This window comes from Aythya fuligula, chromosome 3 (genome assembly GCF_009819795.1).
Source record: "Aythya fuligula isolate bAytFul2 chromosome 3, bAytFul2.pri, whole genome shotgun sequence".
Classification (NCBI taxonomy): domain Eukaryota; kingdom Metazoa; phylum Chordata; class Aves; order Anseriformes; family Anatidae; genus Aythya; species Aythya fuligula.
Genome location: NC_045561.1, coordinates 52,314,048 through 52,332,954, shown reverse-complemented (window position 1 = coordinate 52,332,954; position 18,907 = coordinate 52,314,048). Strand labels below are relative to the sequence as shown.

The window sequence follows — 18,907 nt, the reverse complement described above, 5'->3', positions numbered from 1 at the left end:
ACATGCAGTGTTGCAGATAGGATAAACAGAACTTAAAGTTAGCTTCAATATCATTCTCTTTGTTGGGTCTGCCACTATGAAGAAAAGTTGAAGAAACCATACCTTGGTGGCTTGGGGGACTTCTAACAGTTGATATGAACAGGATGGTAGAATAAAGGAAGACCTGATTTATACTTTCAGGTAGTGCTTCCCAGTTAAGTAATCAGCACAGTAGTCATTACTTTTGTAACATAGATCTACATTTCCTTCTTTCCTTCTACCTGGCAGTGATTTTAATTCTGTCCAGTCAGCTATGGTTTTGAATATGGGAAATGATTAATTTAGGTCAACTGCATTCATATTTACATTTGACATCCTATAGGATCAACCTCCTTCAATCTCTTGTTGCTGAGCATGGACAGTTTGATGAGCTCCTACTTAGTTTTTCAGATTGGATTAAGCAGTTTCTTGCTGAACTACAAGCCACTTCAGAGATAAACACAGCTGATCAAGTACTGGCTGCATCTCAAAATAAGGTAAACTTTTGGATGTAAAAAGTAAAGGCTGACATATTGTGCAGTGTATTCTGATAAATACTCATCTAAAACTAGCAGGAGGTCGTTTACTTGTGCTTGAAAATTAATACTCTGTTGCAGCCACATACACATTTCAATCATTTGACCAGCCTGAAACAAAACTGTAACACCAAACTGTTCTTACTAAAATCACCTCAATAGTACTTGTTTTAATCCTAAGTTTAATACTAGAATGTTTTCTGAACTTCTGGTTGGAAAAGGAAACCCAGCTCTCATATTTTCTTTCTTTCCAATAGAACCACTTAATGGAAATTGAAAGTAAGAAGCAGCAATTCCGAAGTCTGAAGGAACATTTAGATAAATTATGTTCTTTCAGCTGTCCAGAGGACCAGCAGACATTGCAAGGAAAGACTGAAGATTGCTTTCAGATCTTCCAGGAGGCAAGTCAAATAACTAGCCAAAGACAAGAGGCTCTGGATCAGCTGCAGGTATTCCTGGGGCTCCATAGTGCTTCATCAGGAGTACTCCACCAGCTCAGGCAGACAGTGGAGAAAACTGGAAATATGGATAAAGCTAAGTCAGAGTTGTTGGAGAAGGAACTCCATGATGTTATTCAGTCTCTTAACAAATTGGAAACTGTTGCTGTCAGTTTGGATGGTTCACTTACTAAGGCCCAATATCATCTGAAACATGGGAATTCTGAGCAGAGGACTTCATGTAGGGCTGTGGTGGATAATCTGTGCTTAGAACTGGAGGCAGTTCAAAATCTGCTGGGAACAAAACAGAGTGAGGCAGAAGCACTTGCAACCTTGAGAAGATCCTTCATGGAACATAAAGAACAGCTGCTGAAGAGTATTGAAGATACTGAGGAAAAGGCTGACAAGGAGGGCCTACGAGAAGCAACTCTGCAAGCCCTCCAGCAAAGGTAAAAACAGTATAAATGTTTGAGATTGGCATCTCTTCATTTGCTTGCAGTCCCTAGATTTTTTTATGAGTTGGAGGCACATGCGAATTTTCTGCCTGGGTGTCTTATTACTTGCCATTTTGCAAGGCATGTGAATCCATATATCTATTTAGTCAAATTTTGGAAGTGAGATGTTTGGGTGGAGGGAAAACATGAGCAGAACTTTTAACATGTCTCTCAAACCTTTTATACTGAAAGAACAGAGAAGAAAGTCTTTGTCACAGAAAATTATTTTGTTCAAATGAAGCCAAACTCCCAACAGTTATCAGAAATACCATATAGCATAGGTTTCCCTTACATGAAAAGGAAGATAAGTAAATTTGTAACCTGACTTTTAACTTGCAGATTGAGGGTCTTTAACCAGTTGGATGAAGAATTGAGTTCTCACCAGCATGAACTCCAATGGCTCATGGACAAAGCAAAGCAAATAGCCCAAAAAGATATAACACTTGCTTCTGAAATCGACAAAGAGATTAACCACTTAGAATCTCTGTGGGAGGATACTGAGAAAGTTATAAATGAAAAGTAAGTAGATCTTACGTTTATCAGTGTAAGTGTATTATTAAATACAATACATATTTATATATTTATATATATAATGTAATATTGATATATTACATATATCAATGAAAGTTGATAAAGAAAGAAAGAAACTACAGAAATAAAGAATCTAATTAAACTTGTCTTAACATTTTCTTTGTTTTAGCTGCCTTTTCTTATATTTAAAGAAAACTTCTTCAAATGTTCTTTTTAAAATTTGTATATTAAAATTAAGTGCTAGATACATTTAATACTACATCATCCTCAGTGAATGATTTTTGTCTAAGGGCAGAAGCAGAACAGTTCCAAGCCTGACTAATACTTAAATGGAAAGATGCAGTTTGGTGATCCCCAAATTTGATTTGATTTACTGGCTGCTATTGTTCCTTTTTTCTTGATTGCAATGATACATATATTTGTAAATATCCATCCCTGTCTTATGTCCCTTCTGCAAAAAAAAAACAACTGTACAACTACACGGATTACATTTTTGCTTGTATTTTTTTCCCAGCTGAATTCAGTCTATTTTTCTAGTGCATTTTTAGGAGATATATAAACTTGAACTAAGTCAATGAAATCAATGGTTTTGTTAAAAATATCTTTACCACTTCTTTTTCTTTAGCACTGCCACTAATTTGTATTTCATGTTGCATGTTGGTACAACCCATTTTTCTTATCTGTAGAAGTCCTTAATAATAGTAAACCAAGTAACTTCTGTACTGATGTGCCAAAAACTAGATAGCACCACTTTGGCAGTGAAGAACATGTATTATTAAAATAGCTGCCTCTGACAGATGCGTTATTGAGGGTAAATCAGTTGTGCAGTTGTCACATGCAGTAGGTGTATCTTTATACCTAAAACTGGAAAATACTCAGGTACCCTGATATGGTTTAAACCCAGCAGGCAGGCAAGAACCACCTAGACTCTCACTCACTCTCCCCAGATGGGATGGAGGAAATAATTGGAAAGGTAAATGTGCAAGAACTCATGGGTTGAGATACAGAGAGTTTACCAGGTAAAGCAAAAATCGGGTGTAGAAGAAATGCAAAGCAAGGAATCCATTAGCTACTTCTCATCAGCAGGCTGCCACTGGAACTCAGCAGTTCAGCCACTTCCAGGAGATTGGGGCTCACAACCTCTAGTGGTTTCTTGGGAAGAAAAACACCATCACTCCAAACATCCCCCCTTCCTCCTTCTTTACCCCAGCTTTTTATTCCTGAACGTGACACTGCGTGGTGTGGAATATTTCCCTGGCCAGCCCAGGCCAGCTGTCCTGGCTGTGTCCCCTCCCAGCTCCTGGTGCACCCCCAGCTTCCTGCTGGCAGTACACTGCAGACAGTACAAAGAGAAGAATATTCCTTGGCTGTGTGTGAGCACTGCCCTGCGGCAACTAAAACAGCAGTGTATTATCAGTATTATTCTCATCAAAAATCCCAAACATAACATTATATGTGTCTCTACAAAGAAAATTAACTTTGTCCCAGCCAAAACTATGACATACCTCATGGTTGCCTTCTAAAGTAAAAATATTTATTTTTATTAATTTATTTTACTGATTTATTTTTACTAATTTATTTTACTAATTTACTATTTTTAAAATATATATGAAAATATATTATAAATATATTTGTATATATTTATATATATATATATATATATTTTTTTTCCTGATTTATTTTGAACAGTTTTCTCTTTCATATACGCACAATTTTAAACCCTCCTAAACATGACTATTTTTGGAGAGTGTTTTGGAACATTCAGAAAAGGTCCAGGTCTTAAAGCAATTGCATGTCTTTGCAGTGTCATATTTCCCAAATTCCTTTCATTGGTAAACACTATTCTACAATTAAATGTATCCAAGATCTCACCTCTCTTTCTTCAGCATAAACACCAAGAATAGATTGGATATATTCTTTCTTTCTGTCTATTGCCTGAACAGAAGTAGGCTTTTCTAGAAAGGGGAAAAACAAAAATAAAAACAAAACAAAACAAAACAAAAACACCTTTCTTAGCATCAGGTTATTTATTTATATTTATAACTATTTATAGTTATATTATCAATACAATGATACAATGGCAGGTGAGTTGAATATAATGTTTTAAACACAAAGGGTTGCATCTGATAATTGGAGAACAGAATAGTTAGACTTATCTTGCAACAGCTTTAGCTGTTAATTCTGCTTCTTATCCAAAAAATACTCCATGTTAAAGGAAGAGGTTAAAAAATTAATTGCAATTCTCAACATTATTACAATGTGTTTTCTTGTTAGTAAGATGCTAAACTTAGGAAGTGAGAAACTTGAATTCCAGTTTTAGTGTTTCTTTTGCTCAAGTCTTTTGCTTTACAATATGATATGGATGAGGTGGTGACTGATATACTGCCTCTTCAGTGAGGTGCTTGGTGATGTATGGAGCCCCGGTGATTTGTGAAAGCTAAATATATTTCCTTGACTGCCCAAAATATGTTTAGGACTGCATTCTGATTCCTTCATGCTGAATTGTTATACTACATTCACTTTCCATCATAAACATAAACATGAATTACACTAACACAGACTTTTACCATTACAGAAAGGAGCAGTCCTGTATTCTTATTGATCTGATGAAAGAATATCAGAGCTTGAGGTCAACAGTAATGAAAGTCATAGACAGTGCTGACAGTGCTTCCGTGATCAAATCTATTTGGAAGGATCATGAAGATGTCAAGAGAACTTTATTGAAGGTAATTACATATATTTTCATTTGAGTGATTTAAATGATCTTTGATTTCATCAGGATTTTCTGTTTGACATGTGCCATTAGGCTGTCTTTCAAGTTCCTTGAATTTACTGTCGAATCTTGACACACTGACATTCAAGATTTAAGTTCTTCTGATTCTGGTGAGGAAAGAACATAGTCCTTTCTTCCTTTTTTTTTTTTTTTTTTAGATTTAGGATCTAATGAATAAATTTTCAAATGAATAATACACGTATACACCACTGGCCTAGAGATGAGTGCCCGAAAAAATGGGTTATTTTTTTTTTCTTTGAGTCTTCATTAAACAAGCAAATATTTATGTCCACAGCATGAAGCAGCCAAGAACAACCTGAGTGATAAACAAAAAGATCTGGATACTTTCACCAATAAAGGAAAACATTTGTTAGCAGAATTGAAAAGAATTCATAACTGCGACTGCACTGTGGTGAAAACAGATATGAACTCTATGGTGGACAAATGGCTAGATGTAAGAATCTGGTGTTTTTACACAAAATACAGTTTTTAATTGAGCAAAGGTTAAAGTACTAGTATGTCCTTAGAATATGCAGTTTTTTGTAAAGTTTACTCTAAAATATATGATATTTAATATGATATCATAGGGATAGTGCACAGCAATGACATTCATTTGCTACACTTAAAAAATCTTATAACAATGTATGAATGTAACTGTTATAGACCTACTCAAAATATAAATTTGAGTTGGATTCTTGCCTAATGTGTGCCAGTATTACTTCATGACTGTAAGTTTTACTAAATAAATAAAGCAGTAAATTATATTATATTAAGTTACACCATTAAAGATGTGAATACATTGGGAGAGACATTATAGCGGAGAAACATAATATAGAAACTAGTATTTTTTAATTTTCATATTTATACTGCTTTGATAGCAAATTCTTTTATCACATAAGAAAGGTAAATGTAGCTGTTTTTAATAACAAATTTTATTTGAACCTGAAATGATTTCCCAGTAAAAACAAACAAACAAACAGAACACATACAGCTTTTTAGAAATAGTAACATATGATTTTTGTTTATTTTATCATCTAGGAAACTAAATTCAAATTAGATTTTAGAACTTTGGCATAACTCTAAGAGGATAATTATTTTGCGAAGGCTAATTATTTGCCTTAAAATTGGCTTCAAAATCTAAAAGGAATCTAAAAATAATTTTTGAATGTATTTATGTGTTCTCCTTTCTTAAAAGGTGTCAGAAAGGATTGAAGACAACATAGACCAGCTGAGTGTAAGTGTGTCTTTATGGGATGACATCCTGAAAATTGGAAAAGAAATGGATGGATGGTGCAATAAATGTATTTCTCAACTGAATGAAGACATCGGCAACTTGAGTAACAGTCAGAGAATTGAGGTCATCCTGAAAGACTTCCAGGTGCTTACCCATAAATTATTAATAAAAATGTTTGGGGCGAAAATCTCTAGTGATATAAGTCACATAGATAAACCTGCACTGCTTTAGACCACTGTGTCCCCTGCACAAGCAATGGTATCACAAATGCAGCGGCTAGCATAGACACTTCAGTCTAGTATTGAAGCTGTCTGCTTCTGACAGAAACAAGAATGGCACAGCGCTTACTCCATCTAAATGTCATAGTCATTTTGACTCTAGCAGTACGTGACCCTGTGTTCTTGCAAGGACAAAAATTTCAAAAATTTGGATATTGGACTGAGCGATGGTCCAGTAGAAGCTCATGGAAATTTTAGACATCACCTGCAGTTAAGCAATGAGCAACTTCTAAAATCTCAGCTCAAAAGATAGAGTCTCCAGCCACTATAGTAATAAAGTTATGGTGGACTGTAATGCAAATTTTAATGTCAGGTTATAACAAGTTCAGTAACATGCTCTCTTTCTTTTCTGAATAGTGTTAAACAGATTTCGGAATATAATCAGTGTTCAGGAAGCATTCTGCCACCACTGGTTTAAAATGTACAGCAGGTCAACCATAGAATGAGTTATATTCTACTTCATTTGAAATAACTAATGTCCTTACAAAGATGTACAGTGTACATATACAAGTACAATAGAAGATGAAATGGTACTAATTCAGTATTTTGCTGAGGACAAACTCTATCTAATGTCTTTGTGACAACCATGACAGTCAAACCACCTAACTTCATTACTATTTAAACTTCTTTGGAGTAACAGCAGCCAACACCCAAACCACCTGACTCAAAGCGAGCCAGAACAACAGAAAGCATGAGGGCTGTGAATACATCTGCAGTCACAGAATGCATTGTTCATAATACTTTTTTGTACTGTCTTTTGCAAAGGAAAGGCAGTTCACTGACACATTTCACATGGACAGAAAAATCTCATATATTGTTCATAACACTGGTCTCTTTCTCAATTAGCTCATATTAGCTAATATTATATGCTCCTAGAACATCCCCTTGAGGATTCTTCTAAAGCCACCTGAATTTCTACCATTCATGAATGGTGCTGAAGTTAAGCGTAGCTGTTTAATCCTGAAATCCGCAGTCCAATCATTTAACTGGAGTGGCCTTTGAATTTTTTGAATGAAAGTTTGGGTAACATGGCACAAACACTAATTTCTTACTTAGTACTTCAAAACTACAATTATACAGATTATATTTTTCTCTTTTATATTTCTGTTGCTTTTAAAATAAACAGAATATTTATTTATAATGTGGATATCTATGACTGCAATAAATATAAGGTCCTGACGTGTCAGTGTATATATAACAACATTTTTAATTCCATTTTGATTGTGACTTTTAGTTCTGTCTATTTTTGTTCTGAGGTCTCATTTCCTTGTAATAAAAAACAGAGTACATCTATTATGCTCTGCATGCTACTTAGTGGAAGCTAACAACCACAGTAGATTTTTCCAGTCAAATAAACAATGACATTCCAATCTTTATTCAGCCACTTTTAGGAAACTAAAGCTGTTGTATTTTTAAATGCTAAAAATATGTCTGGTTATTTAAATGGAGGGAAAAAAATCTGAGCTGATTCTAATAAAGGAAAAGAAATGGGAGAGCTTTAGAGAAGGAAACTAACAGAACTGTGCTTGCTGCTAGTTGCTAAACCTCATTATATTGTTCATTTTTCCGACTGATGGAGCATCCTTTCCAAGCTCTAAAACCTTCTTGTAGTTTGGTATGAAACTTTGACTACATCTCTTCTACAGTCTCAAGTCAAGGATAAAGAACAGAAGCTGGAGCAGCTCAGCTCTAAAATTTTAGAGCTCAAAGACGTGACTCATAGTCAAGAGCCTCCTGCAGATCTTCAGGTAAAATAAAGATACTGTTAATCACAGACTATGCTTAACTATAAGTGTTCTTTAGTAGTCTCAAATTAGTGTCCTGAACTGTTACTAGATAATGATAAAATAGGAGCACTGAAGATAAGCTCTTGAACTGTTGTTGTTGGTTAGTTTCACACTTTTTTTTATAATCTAGGAGAGATGCAAAAGCAAAAATATGAATATTTTTGAAGTTGGAATTCAAAAGGAAATTGATATGTGTGGTTATCTGTTTTCAACATATCAGAAATTTTAAAAGATAGTCTGACTTCTGTGATTTCCACAGCAAGGAAGTATCTCAGTAGATAGTTATTTCAAGCACAGGTATCAGATTTTAACTGAATTTAATCTAACATTCAGGTCTTGTCCACATTTTGCACTGACTGTAAACATAAGCCTAAATTACTAATCAGATACTGATCAAGAACCCTATATTATCAAGATGCGCAAGCTATGTAGTAATGCTTATGTTCTCAGAAATTGTTTCCTTTATGTGAGAGAATAAAACATCGTGTTTAATTTATTATGAAATTAAATTTATTAAATTTATTTTATAATAAGTTTAATATCTATTCACTTAAAGTGTAAAACCTAGAGCATATTATGTTGCAGTATATCCCTACTGACCAACAGACACCTATCTCCAAATACTGAATATGATAAACATGATAAAAATGTACACCATATCCACAGTAAAACTGTGGTAGATATTGTCCTGTCATAAGTTGTTTGATTTAACTTTTATTAGTAAAATGTGTACAACTAGCATCTACTATAATTTCATATAATGCTGTGATTAAACATTTTTTTGTGTGTGTTTTCTTCAATCTGCTTTACAGTGGGATTCTCAGTACTCTTACTTCTCACCCATATCACCAATATTTATTGTATAGAGCTAGTAGTAATTAGGTGATGTTGTATATATATATATATGGCAAACAATTAAATATAATATATAATAGTAAAATAAAATTAGAAATAAATAGAAATAGAAATAGAAATAATAGAAATAGAAATAGAAATAGAAATAGAAATAGAAATAGAAATAGAAATAGAAATAGAAATAGATCGGCTGTTTAATTTATCAGAAGTGGATAATAACATTTTGCATTCTAGCTTTCAAGAAGTTAGTATTCCTTCTTTGGATTACTGTGTATCTAAGATTTGATCCCGAATGGCTGATATTTTTTTATTCATGAAAGCATACTTAGTCATGGAGCAAATTTTTAATGTGTATAACTTTCCTACCTTACATTTTTTCAATACATTTCCAGTTCTCATTATAAATGTTTTATTTAAGTATTTTTAAAGTTAACATTTTTCTTTTAGTTTATAGAATTAGATTTAAGGCAAAAGCTGGAACATGCCAAAGAAATGTCTGAGACGGCAAAAGAGACACTAAAAGATTTCAGTACTCAGAAGATGCAGTTACAGAATTTTATTGATCAGACAACAGACTGGTTAACAAAAGTGGAAGATACACTTTTAAGCTGTGCACATAACCTGGATTCTGAAGCTCTGAATAAAGTGAAGGTCAGTGTTGAAGAAAATGAATATATTTCTTTTTAATGCAGCAAACTTCTGTTTTTACTGTCACAGTTTTCGCTACCTAGGTACAACAACAGTTAAGTATTATACATCTCCTGCAGAGCTACTAGAATATCAGAAAATACTGATACTCTTCAAAAGTTGCACCAATGAATAGAGGTTCTAAAAAACTATTAACTTTATGCAAAACTTTCAGAAAATTATAATGAATAACATGGTCCTTGATGTGATGAGAACTGGTTATGTTTAAAAGTCCATTCAATTCCTTGTGGAGTAAGTTATGAACATATAACTCACCAAAAAGACTCTGGGCTGAACTGAATTTAACACAAGCTTCTACCTCAGAAATACTCTTCAGTCCTCATATATAACAATTCTTTTGTCTAGATGCTAGAGTTCTCTTGATTGCATACAATTATGTACATCATAATAGGACAAACAATATGGAAATCTTTTTTCATTGTGATCACATGTTAATGCTGATATACCAGCTAATTCAAATTTAATTTGGTTATAGGTATTCCTCTCTAGTCAAATGAAAACTCCATTTCATTCAGAAGTCCCAGTAAATACCAGTGTCATAGTGCATCTCACATGTAATTTCAGACTTTTCTGAAAACAATTATTGTAATTCAATATGTTTTGATTAAAAAAAAAAAAAAAGTTAAACAATAATAAACAGTAAATTTTGTATATATTTGCTGGATCTTTAGTTTCAAGAATTCATTTCACTTGGCAAGTTCAGGAAGCATGATCCAGATCTGCTTCTGGATTATACTAATAATCAGATATTATTATTATACTAATAATCAGATCCATACTTCTTCCCTTGATTGTGTCTAGACTTGCAATAGACCGCAGAATAAAGGAATATGTGGGAGGAGCAGAAATGCTTGAGAAAATACAGGGCTCTTTTGTTTATTTAAAAATGTCATATTTATGTTATAACTTCATTTTCAGGAAACACAAAAAGACCTACAGCTTCAGCAGGGCAGCATTGATTCAGCGCGTGAGAACCTCAATAGACTGTGTCGCAAGTACCATTCTGTAGAGCTGGAAACTCTTGGTGGCACTGTCACTTCATTAATAAAGAAATATGAGGCTGTGATTCAGCTCTGTTCCAGAACACAGGCCAGCTTGCAAGAGTCCTTGGAAAAACATTTCCTCTGTGAGTTTTCAGGCTTGTTAATATGAACCGTTAGCCCACAGCCATGAATCATTCTGGAGGCTGCCAGAGTTTCCAGTGATGTCACTTGCAATTACAACTTTATTTTTGTATGAAGCCTTTCAGAAAGTTAGCAAATGGTCATTTACCATCTGCTATGAAACAATGCATTTTGCAAAAACAGAATTCAAATTTAGACATGTAAAATACGTAAATGGCAACTCACCTTTCTTCAACTTCTATGTTACTGCCTCATATTCTCACAGATTCTTCCTTAGTATACATCTCTAATGCATAAATACGCTTTGTGTATTTGTTATTCAGAGAAGTATTTAACCATATGGAAATCTTTATAACGAAAAAGTACTCATTTGGAGTAGTTCCTGGTTTCTCTGGTAAATAACTGGAGAGAAGTATGCATTTTTTAATCTTAGATGTTAAGCTAGATGTTTATCTAACATCAAATTGGGATACATAGTAGCCTGGAAGTGTCTGTCTTTCCATTGACTATAAAGGGGAACCTAGTATGACTCTTGAAATTTGGATGTTTGCTTGTAAACATCTGACTTTTGGGGAAATGAATCTCATCACCCAGTGTCAATAAAAACAGTGAGGTTAATCCTGTTAACTATTGGTTCCTGAACACATGGTTCCTGAAGGATAAAGGATAAATAAGTGTGGCAGACAGCTACACAGTATTGTGCTTAATGCTGCTTCTTAAATATATATATATATATATATGTATTCTCTTCTCTATATATATTTTTTTTATCAAATAAGATTCTATGCAAGAATTCCAGGAATGGTTTTCTGATGTGAAGGCTGCAGTAAAAGCATCATCTGACAGGTCTGGAGACAGCAAAGCTATAGAGGCAAAGCTACATGATTTGCAGGTATAGTAAATAAATAAATAAATAAAATAGTAATTGACAGTACAACTACATGTATCAAATTATATCTCTAAAATAATTTGTAGAACCTATCATGCATATGATTTTGTTTCCAATAAGGCAATGTAAGACTAGTTCAACAAAGCTACTTGTACTGTAAAGGAAATAAAATTTACATTCACTGTTCTGAAATATCAGAGTTTACTTTCTGGAAGATTGAGAGGTTGATGTATCTGAACTTTTTATTTCTTTTCTGATTTTTAATCCCTTTCCCTCCCCGTCCCTTCCCATTTTACGGTTAGTCAGTCCTTCAGATTTACATAGATGTATCAAATCTTGTCTATTGCTGGGACAGAGCACAAACAGAGCAGACAGCTAGTGCAAGCAACCATAATTACTGAAATGTCTAACATCTTTCGGACATCACTAAACTATCCAGAGAAAAACAGGGCTGTCTTGGGGACAGATAGGAAAATCAAGCTCTGTGAATTATAGCATCACTTAATATAAATTTATCCATTGGATTTTGTTCAATTTCTTGACATGGTTCTCATCTTCTAACATAAATATTGCTTATCTTTATCAAATCTTACATGTTTAAACTGTATTCTTTCATCACACAGGTTGTGATGGATTCTATTAGTGAGGGACGAAACAAGTTAGATGCTGCATGCAAGGAAGGAGAAAGTTTGTATTCTTGCTTACCCAAACCAGTTGTGATCCATATTCAGGAGCAAATAGCAAAGTCTAATGAGAACTTCCATGAATTCTTCAAACAGTGTCTAAATGATAAGCAGGCCCTGGAAGCTTGTGCCTCACACCTGGGAAGGTAAGTTGAAAATAGACTGCATGAAATGTTCAGACTGGAAGTACAGGACACAATTTGAAATGATTTCCAGTTACTCTAGTCCTGTTTGCTCTTTTTCTTTGGAAATATTTAAGACAAAATGAGGTTCTCTTCTAAAATCTACTACTACTACTACTAATAATAATATTAATAATTATTAATAATAATAATAATACAGCAGGTCCAGCTCTGAGAGTATTAGCTTAAGTGTCAGGATCATATATGTGGAAGAACCGTGTAGCTCTTGTGATCCCAGATCAGAAGTTGGGGTCTCAGTAATTCAAATGCACTTTCCTGGGAGGAAAAGGTATGATGAATTTTCAAGTTCTGCCCCGGCATTTGAAGATAGTATGTGCTTTCTGAACATCTGGCACCTGTCCTGTCCTATTCCAGATTTACATATTTCCTAAAGAGATAGTAAGAAAACACTCTTAAATTAACACCTTGGAATTTGGGGAAATCAAATGCTTTTAGGTATAATCAGATTCCAAACTGTTGCTAATTGAAAGCAAATTTGGTGTGTCAATAATGATAAAAGAGCAAGGTGGGTTGGTGTGCCTTCATGTAAGTAAAAAGCTTGCAAACATAGGAACTTAGAGCCTGTTTTGTTGAGTTCTGAACACTCCAGATTCCACTTATGTTCTGTCAGACAAATTAAAAGCACAACACTCCAGGTATTGTATGTATCAATAATGAGTAAAAATCAATTTCTACCCATTTTTTTTCCTCTTAAAAATATCATTATGAGGATTTGGGGATTTGGAAGAAAAACATTTATTGTGCTCTGTCTTTATTGAGTCTAGTAATAAATAAAAGCACTACCACTTTAAATTTTGAGGGCTTCTTTTCTGACTGTAGTTCCCATGATTTTGCTGAACATTTTTAGAGAGTTGCTGAATATTTTTAGATTAGTAGTCACCGTGGAATTATGTTTTGTGTACAACTCCTATTTGCCAAGAATGAAACTTATACCTAGCTTTGTTTTCCTGGTCTTTTGGATATTGAAAGAACTGAGTTAACTTTAACTCAGTTAACTTTGCTAACTGTACTACACCTGAGAAATATTTTTAGGTAAATATTTATCTGTTCTGTAGTTTTGAAGATCACTACAAGAAACTCAGCCTGTGGTTACATGACATGGAAGAAAGAATAAGCACAGAAGCATTAGGAGAGAGCAAACAGCTTATTCCTGAGAAGAAAAAGGAGGTGCAGAAAGTGGAAAACTTCCTGGAAGAGTTACTGACTTCAAGGTAGTATGAAACACTTTTCCTAAAATACTCTCATTTTCCCCTCTGTTAAAGTAATACTGAAAGTGAACTGTTTGGGTAAAGTGTGTTTGTGAAAGACAGACAAAAGTGTTGCAATATACTCTAAAAATAGACTGAGTCCAAATATTCCCAGTTTTAAGGAAATTTGAACTTCAAGACAATACCAGAATTTGATGTAGACACATTTCTCATTAAGAAAAGTATATCTTAGTTCATTAATAAATGAAGCCTGAAAAATATCATTGATAGTAAAAGCAATAGTAAAAACATCATATATCATCATATCAATTTATAAAATTTTATTCTTTTTTCCGTCCTGCAACACCTAGATCTAACTGGGTTAGCAGATTCTACTTTCCTATAGAGTTGACTTTGTATAAAGAGACCAAATAACATTATTATTTTATTAAATAATATTAATTATTAATATTAATATTAAATAATATTAACATTATTTACTAATAAATTGGCTGATAAGTATTTCTAGATCTTAGACTCAGTGAGTGGATCGACATCCAGCCAAAGTAATGTGGTTTTTTTTGTTGTTTTTTTTTTTTACTACATTGTGGCTTTTCAATTTTTATTATCTTTATTATGTTAGTGAATATTGAACACAAATAGTAGTCAGCTGTTCAAGGCTCACAGAATGCTAAAAAGAAATACAGTCACTATCTATCCTCTTGAGACTGTTGCAAGACATTTTGGTCTATACAAATTCCTTTTAATCACAGGATATCTGGAAGGGTTATCCAGTAGTAGATTAACTGAGGCTATATAAGGCCAGAGTTTTAACTCCTTTTACTGAGCCTTGTACTGAACCCCAGAGTTAGTGTCTAATGCTGGGCAAATGGCCTGACTTTTCCATCATGCATTCTTATATGTCAAAGGCTATAAACTCCTCAGAAATTTTGGCAGGTACAAAAAGGTAGCAGTTCATGAAGAACTGGATGTCTGATAGCCAAAAAGAAAATAAGTTAGCTTTTAATTTAAATATGTAACACAACGATTCCAGTGTGATAATTTGGAGTATCAAAATCTGCAAGAAATGGCACTATATACAAGTAATGATCTTAGTTGATACGTACTGCTAATATTTCCTTTCAGTCTCTCCCAGCTAGATTTTCTGTTAATTAGACATTAATATTTGTGGAGTAGATGATTATGTCAGCACCCTTCATGACTTCTCATAGTTGCTGTTACAATGTCATATGCTTTTTGAAACTGATTTTTCAGCCTCAATATTTTTCTTTCAGGGAATCATTTGATAAGCTGTCCCAAATGGCACAGGCTTTAAATGAGGAAGGACATGGTGCAGGAAGGGAAGTGCGCCTGGCCTCTCAGCATCTCACTAATTATCAAAACATGGTCAAAACAGTCAAGGATAAGCTGAGAACATGTCAGCTTGCACTCCAGGAGCATCTGACTTTGGAGGAGGCATTGCAGAGCATGTGGTCATGGGTGAAAGAGGTTCAGGATAAACTGGCATCATCAGAGAGTACAGTCGGTAGCAAAGCCACACTAGAGAAACGACTGACACAAATTCAGGTAAAGATTAAAGTGGAGAGTATACATTGATTAACATTGTGTGAGGGCCACATCAATGGAAAAGAAATAATTTTATATTTTATTCTTCATACTGTTATTAAGGAGAGAAAATTTAATTTAAAGTGATCTTAACAAATTGGGAGATGCAGTGTGAGAAATAAGATAAAGTGTAATGAAGACAGAGGCAAGGTATTATGGTTAATGAAGAATAACCAACTATGAAAATGTGCATTCAGGTTTTAAAAAAATATATATCTTCCTAATGGAGGGGAAGTCTTGGAATCGTTCACATGGAGAGACTCTGTGACATATCTGTTAGAGTAGGTCTTCAAGAACAGGACAGATTAGGAAGGTTATCAGTGTAGATACCACTGTATGTTGCCGTCTTTCTGTGCAATGCTTAACCTATTCATTATCTACTGCAATGTGAGCAATATTTTAGGACCAATGCAGAGAAATACCTGTATGGCTTTTGGGAAAACTGTTGGGTTACTTGCACATATCAAGGTACAGACGCTAACAAAACCAGGTGCCTAAGAATTCATACATGGTTATCAAGGTTACCCTTGATGGTTATCAAGGGTAAATGGTGTCTTTTACTGGAAGAATTTCATCTCTCAAAGGATTTCACTTAATATTTTGATTCATTTTGCCTCACAGGAAATCCTCTTACTCAAAGGCGATGGTGAAGTTAAGTTGAACATGGCCATTGGCAAAGGAGAACAAGCACTTAGAAGCAGCAATGAGGAAGGACAAAAGGTGATACATACAGAGCTACAAACACTGAAGGATGTATGGAATGACGTCATCAACACATCAGTGAATTGGCAGAGGTAAAACTAACTAGAAAACACAGGTCAAACCCTCATATCTTTGCTTATGACAAAAGAGGTACCTTACAACACACAAGAGACCATTCATTCACACCTGAGGGAAAAGCTACATACATCATCAGAAAGAATCAAAATTACCTGAAGAAATACATCCTTCTGTAAAAAAAAAATAAAATAAAAAAATAAAAAATAAAAAGCAGAGAGTTCACCTTCACCCTATCAGCTGAATCAAGTTTCATATGAGATGGTCACTTAAGAAGAAGTAGTAATCATCCAAATTCATTCAAATATTTATATACCTTTTCCTTACAAAACTCTAGGAGGATTCCTCAATTATCTTTCTCTTTTTTTCCTTGCCTTGCCTGAAAATGAAGCTAATTTATTCTTACCTTAACTTCAGTGGAAATTAAAAGTTTTTTGTTATTGCCTGTGTGAGAACTTTTTAATATATTTGAAGGACCCCAGCATCTCTTTCTGGGCCACTTTTATCCATGTTTCCTTTTCAATAAATTGCAGACTACTGCTCGTTTGTCTACATTTTTCATAGAAGATAATTTAAAATGGGCTGATGTCTTCCAGTATTTGAGAACTTATTAATTCTGAATAGAATATCACCTTTTTCTACTTCATATAACAGCCTTCTTAATACAGTCCAGAATTTATTTATTTTTTTCTTCATCAAATTCCATCTTTCTTTTCTTCTTTTAACAACATCTGACATTTAAATCCTGTTATCCATACTAGCTGCATGCCCTCCCTTGCTGCTTTCATCTACGGTTTTTATAAGCACTGCCTCTTTCAATAATGACTCTAGTCATTATTGGATAGAAATAGGCCCTTCTTCATGATCTTAATTCCTTAGCTCTCTAATGAAAACAAAGCTTTCTCTTCATTAGGGTATCTGAGTCTTAAATATCGGTTGTCAGTGAGCTATGGTATAAAATTGGAGTTCTTCAATGAGAAGCGATGCCACTTTCTTACATACGCCAAAATTGTAATACAATGCTATGTAGAAAATTATGGTGGGAACCCTTTAAGATTTCATTTTAATTTCATCCACTTTGTGTCATAAAATATTATTTATATTACTATAACATTACATTACAATATTACTATTACATTTTAAACAAAATCTTTACCACACACTCAGCTACTAAGTCCAGTGGAATCAGAATTACATTCCTCAAGCCAAGTCCCAGAAAGACCCGGAGATCTGTTAGAAGGAGCAATATATAACAGAAGGGTATATTTATTCTTAATGATAAAATGGACAATTTATAATTTATTCATTCTTTTAAAAAGTTACCAGGAGCTCTCTTAATTGTCAATAACCTAATAGGATGCTGTACATTTTATTACTGTGGTCGTAAAGAGCTCCAATAATGCTCTATATTTTGATTTGCTAGACACTGAAATGTGCCTTTCTGAGACAGACAGATAGCTCATGTAACCTGTACTAGGGAATCAGTTGTATCAGGTTATATGTAGTAGCCTAAAGAACACAGAAATTCTAGAATAGCATGGATTAAGTTGACACAAAACTAAAACAAGATGAAGGAAAAAGTAAATACTAGATGTATTAAAGATGTCTGTATAATGTAAAACTTACGGTATATGCAAGCTCTTTTTTTTTAGACCTTTTGAGTGTTCTCATCTGTACTGTGTATGTTTCTTTTAATGTAAGCTGCCTAGAGTCTGTCATTAGCCAGTGGGATGAATACCTGGAAAGGAAAAACCAGCTGGAGCAGTGGTTAGAGAAATTGAATCACAAAGTGGAGCAGCCTTTAGAACCACAGATTGGTCTGAAGGAGAAGTTTGCTCAGCTGGACCACTTCCAAGCTATTGTTTCTGAGATAGAGGATCACTCTGGTGATTTACAGCAACTCATTGAAAAAGCTGCAGAACTGCATGAAAAAACTGAGGATGTTTTTTTTGGAGAAGCAGCTCGAGAAGAACTAAAAACACAGTTTAATGATATTGCAACAGTAGCCAAGGTAAGAAAAAAGCAAAGGTTTCCATTTCAAGTAAGTAAAATGTTTGGACATCTGTATAAAAGACTAACATTTTGATTTTAATAGTTTTATAGTGAATGAACGACTGATTGTGTTTGAATAGTTATGCCTTTTGTTATGGCTGAGTCCAGCAAAAGAGTTGGACATAATTTACTAGAATTCACTAGAACACAAAAGGTTGGGAATTGAAACTGGTATGGTTATGATTTTTTAGAAGTGAAGGGCATATATTTTACTCTAAGTTTCATATGTACAACAGTACTTCTGATATTCTTCCAGATTTATTTTCTACTTTCTATTTCTTCTGGCTGACACACCAGAAGGCTGTGCTGCCATTCAGTGAGACCTGGACAGGCAGTACAGATGGGCAGGAAGAAACCAAATGAGATTTAATAAGAGCAAGTGTAGAGTCCTACACCTGGGAAGGAACAACCCGAAGTATCAGTACAGGCTGGGGGGCAACCTGCTGGAGAGGAGCTCTGAGGAGAAGGACCTGGGGTCCTGGTAGATGACAGGTTGACCATGAGCCAGCAGTGTGCCCTGGTGGCCAAGAGTGCCAACGGGATCCTGAAGTGTATTAAAAGGAGCGTGGCCATCAGGGCAAGGGAGGTGATCCTCACCCTCTACTCTGCTCTGGTCAAGCCTCACCCGGAGTACTGTGTCCAGTACTAGGCTCCCCGGTACAAAAAAGACAGGGATCTCCTGGAAAGAGTCCAGCGGAGGGGCACAAAGGTGATA

General features: G+C 34.5%; 1 protein-coding gene across 1 annotated transcript in view; it reads left to right on the top strand.

Annotated features, from left to right (window-relative positions):
• Nucleotides 1-18,907, top strand: part of SYNE1 (spectrin repeat containing nuclear envelope protein 1) — a 257,346-nt gene that overhangs the window by 69,291 nt on the left and 169,148 nt on the right. Inside the window, 15 exon segments of the mRNA XM_032185747.1 lie at nt 362-515; nt 812-1,440; nt 1,825-2,004; nt 4,592-4,742; nt 5,085-5,243; nt 5,985-6,167; nt 7,948-8,049; nt 9,391-9,594; nt 10,570-10,777; nt 11,555-11,667; nt 12,288-12,493; nt 13,606-13,761; nt 15,033-15,324; nt 15,985-16,157; nt 17,842-18,151. Of these exon segments, the coding sequence (XP_032041638.1) occupies nt 362-515; nt 812-1,440; nt 1,825-2,004; nt 4,592-4,742; nt 5,085-5,243; nt 5,985-6,167; nt 7,948-8,049; nt 9,391-9,594; nt 10,570-10,777; nt 11,555-11,667; nt 12,288-12,493; nt 13,606-13,761; nt 15,033-15,324; nt 15,985-16,157; nt 17,842-18,151 (3,220 nt within the window).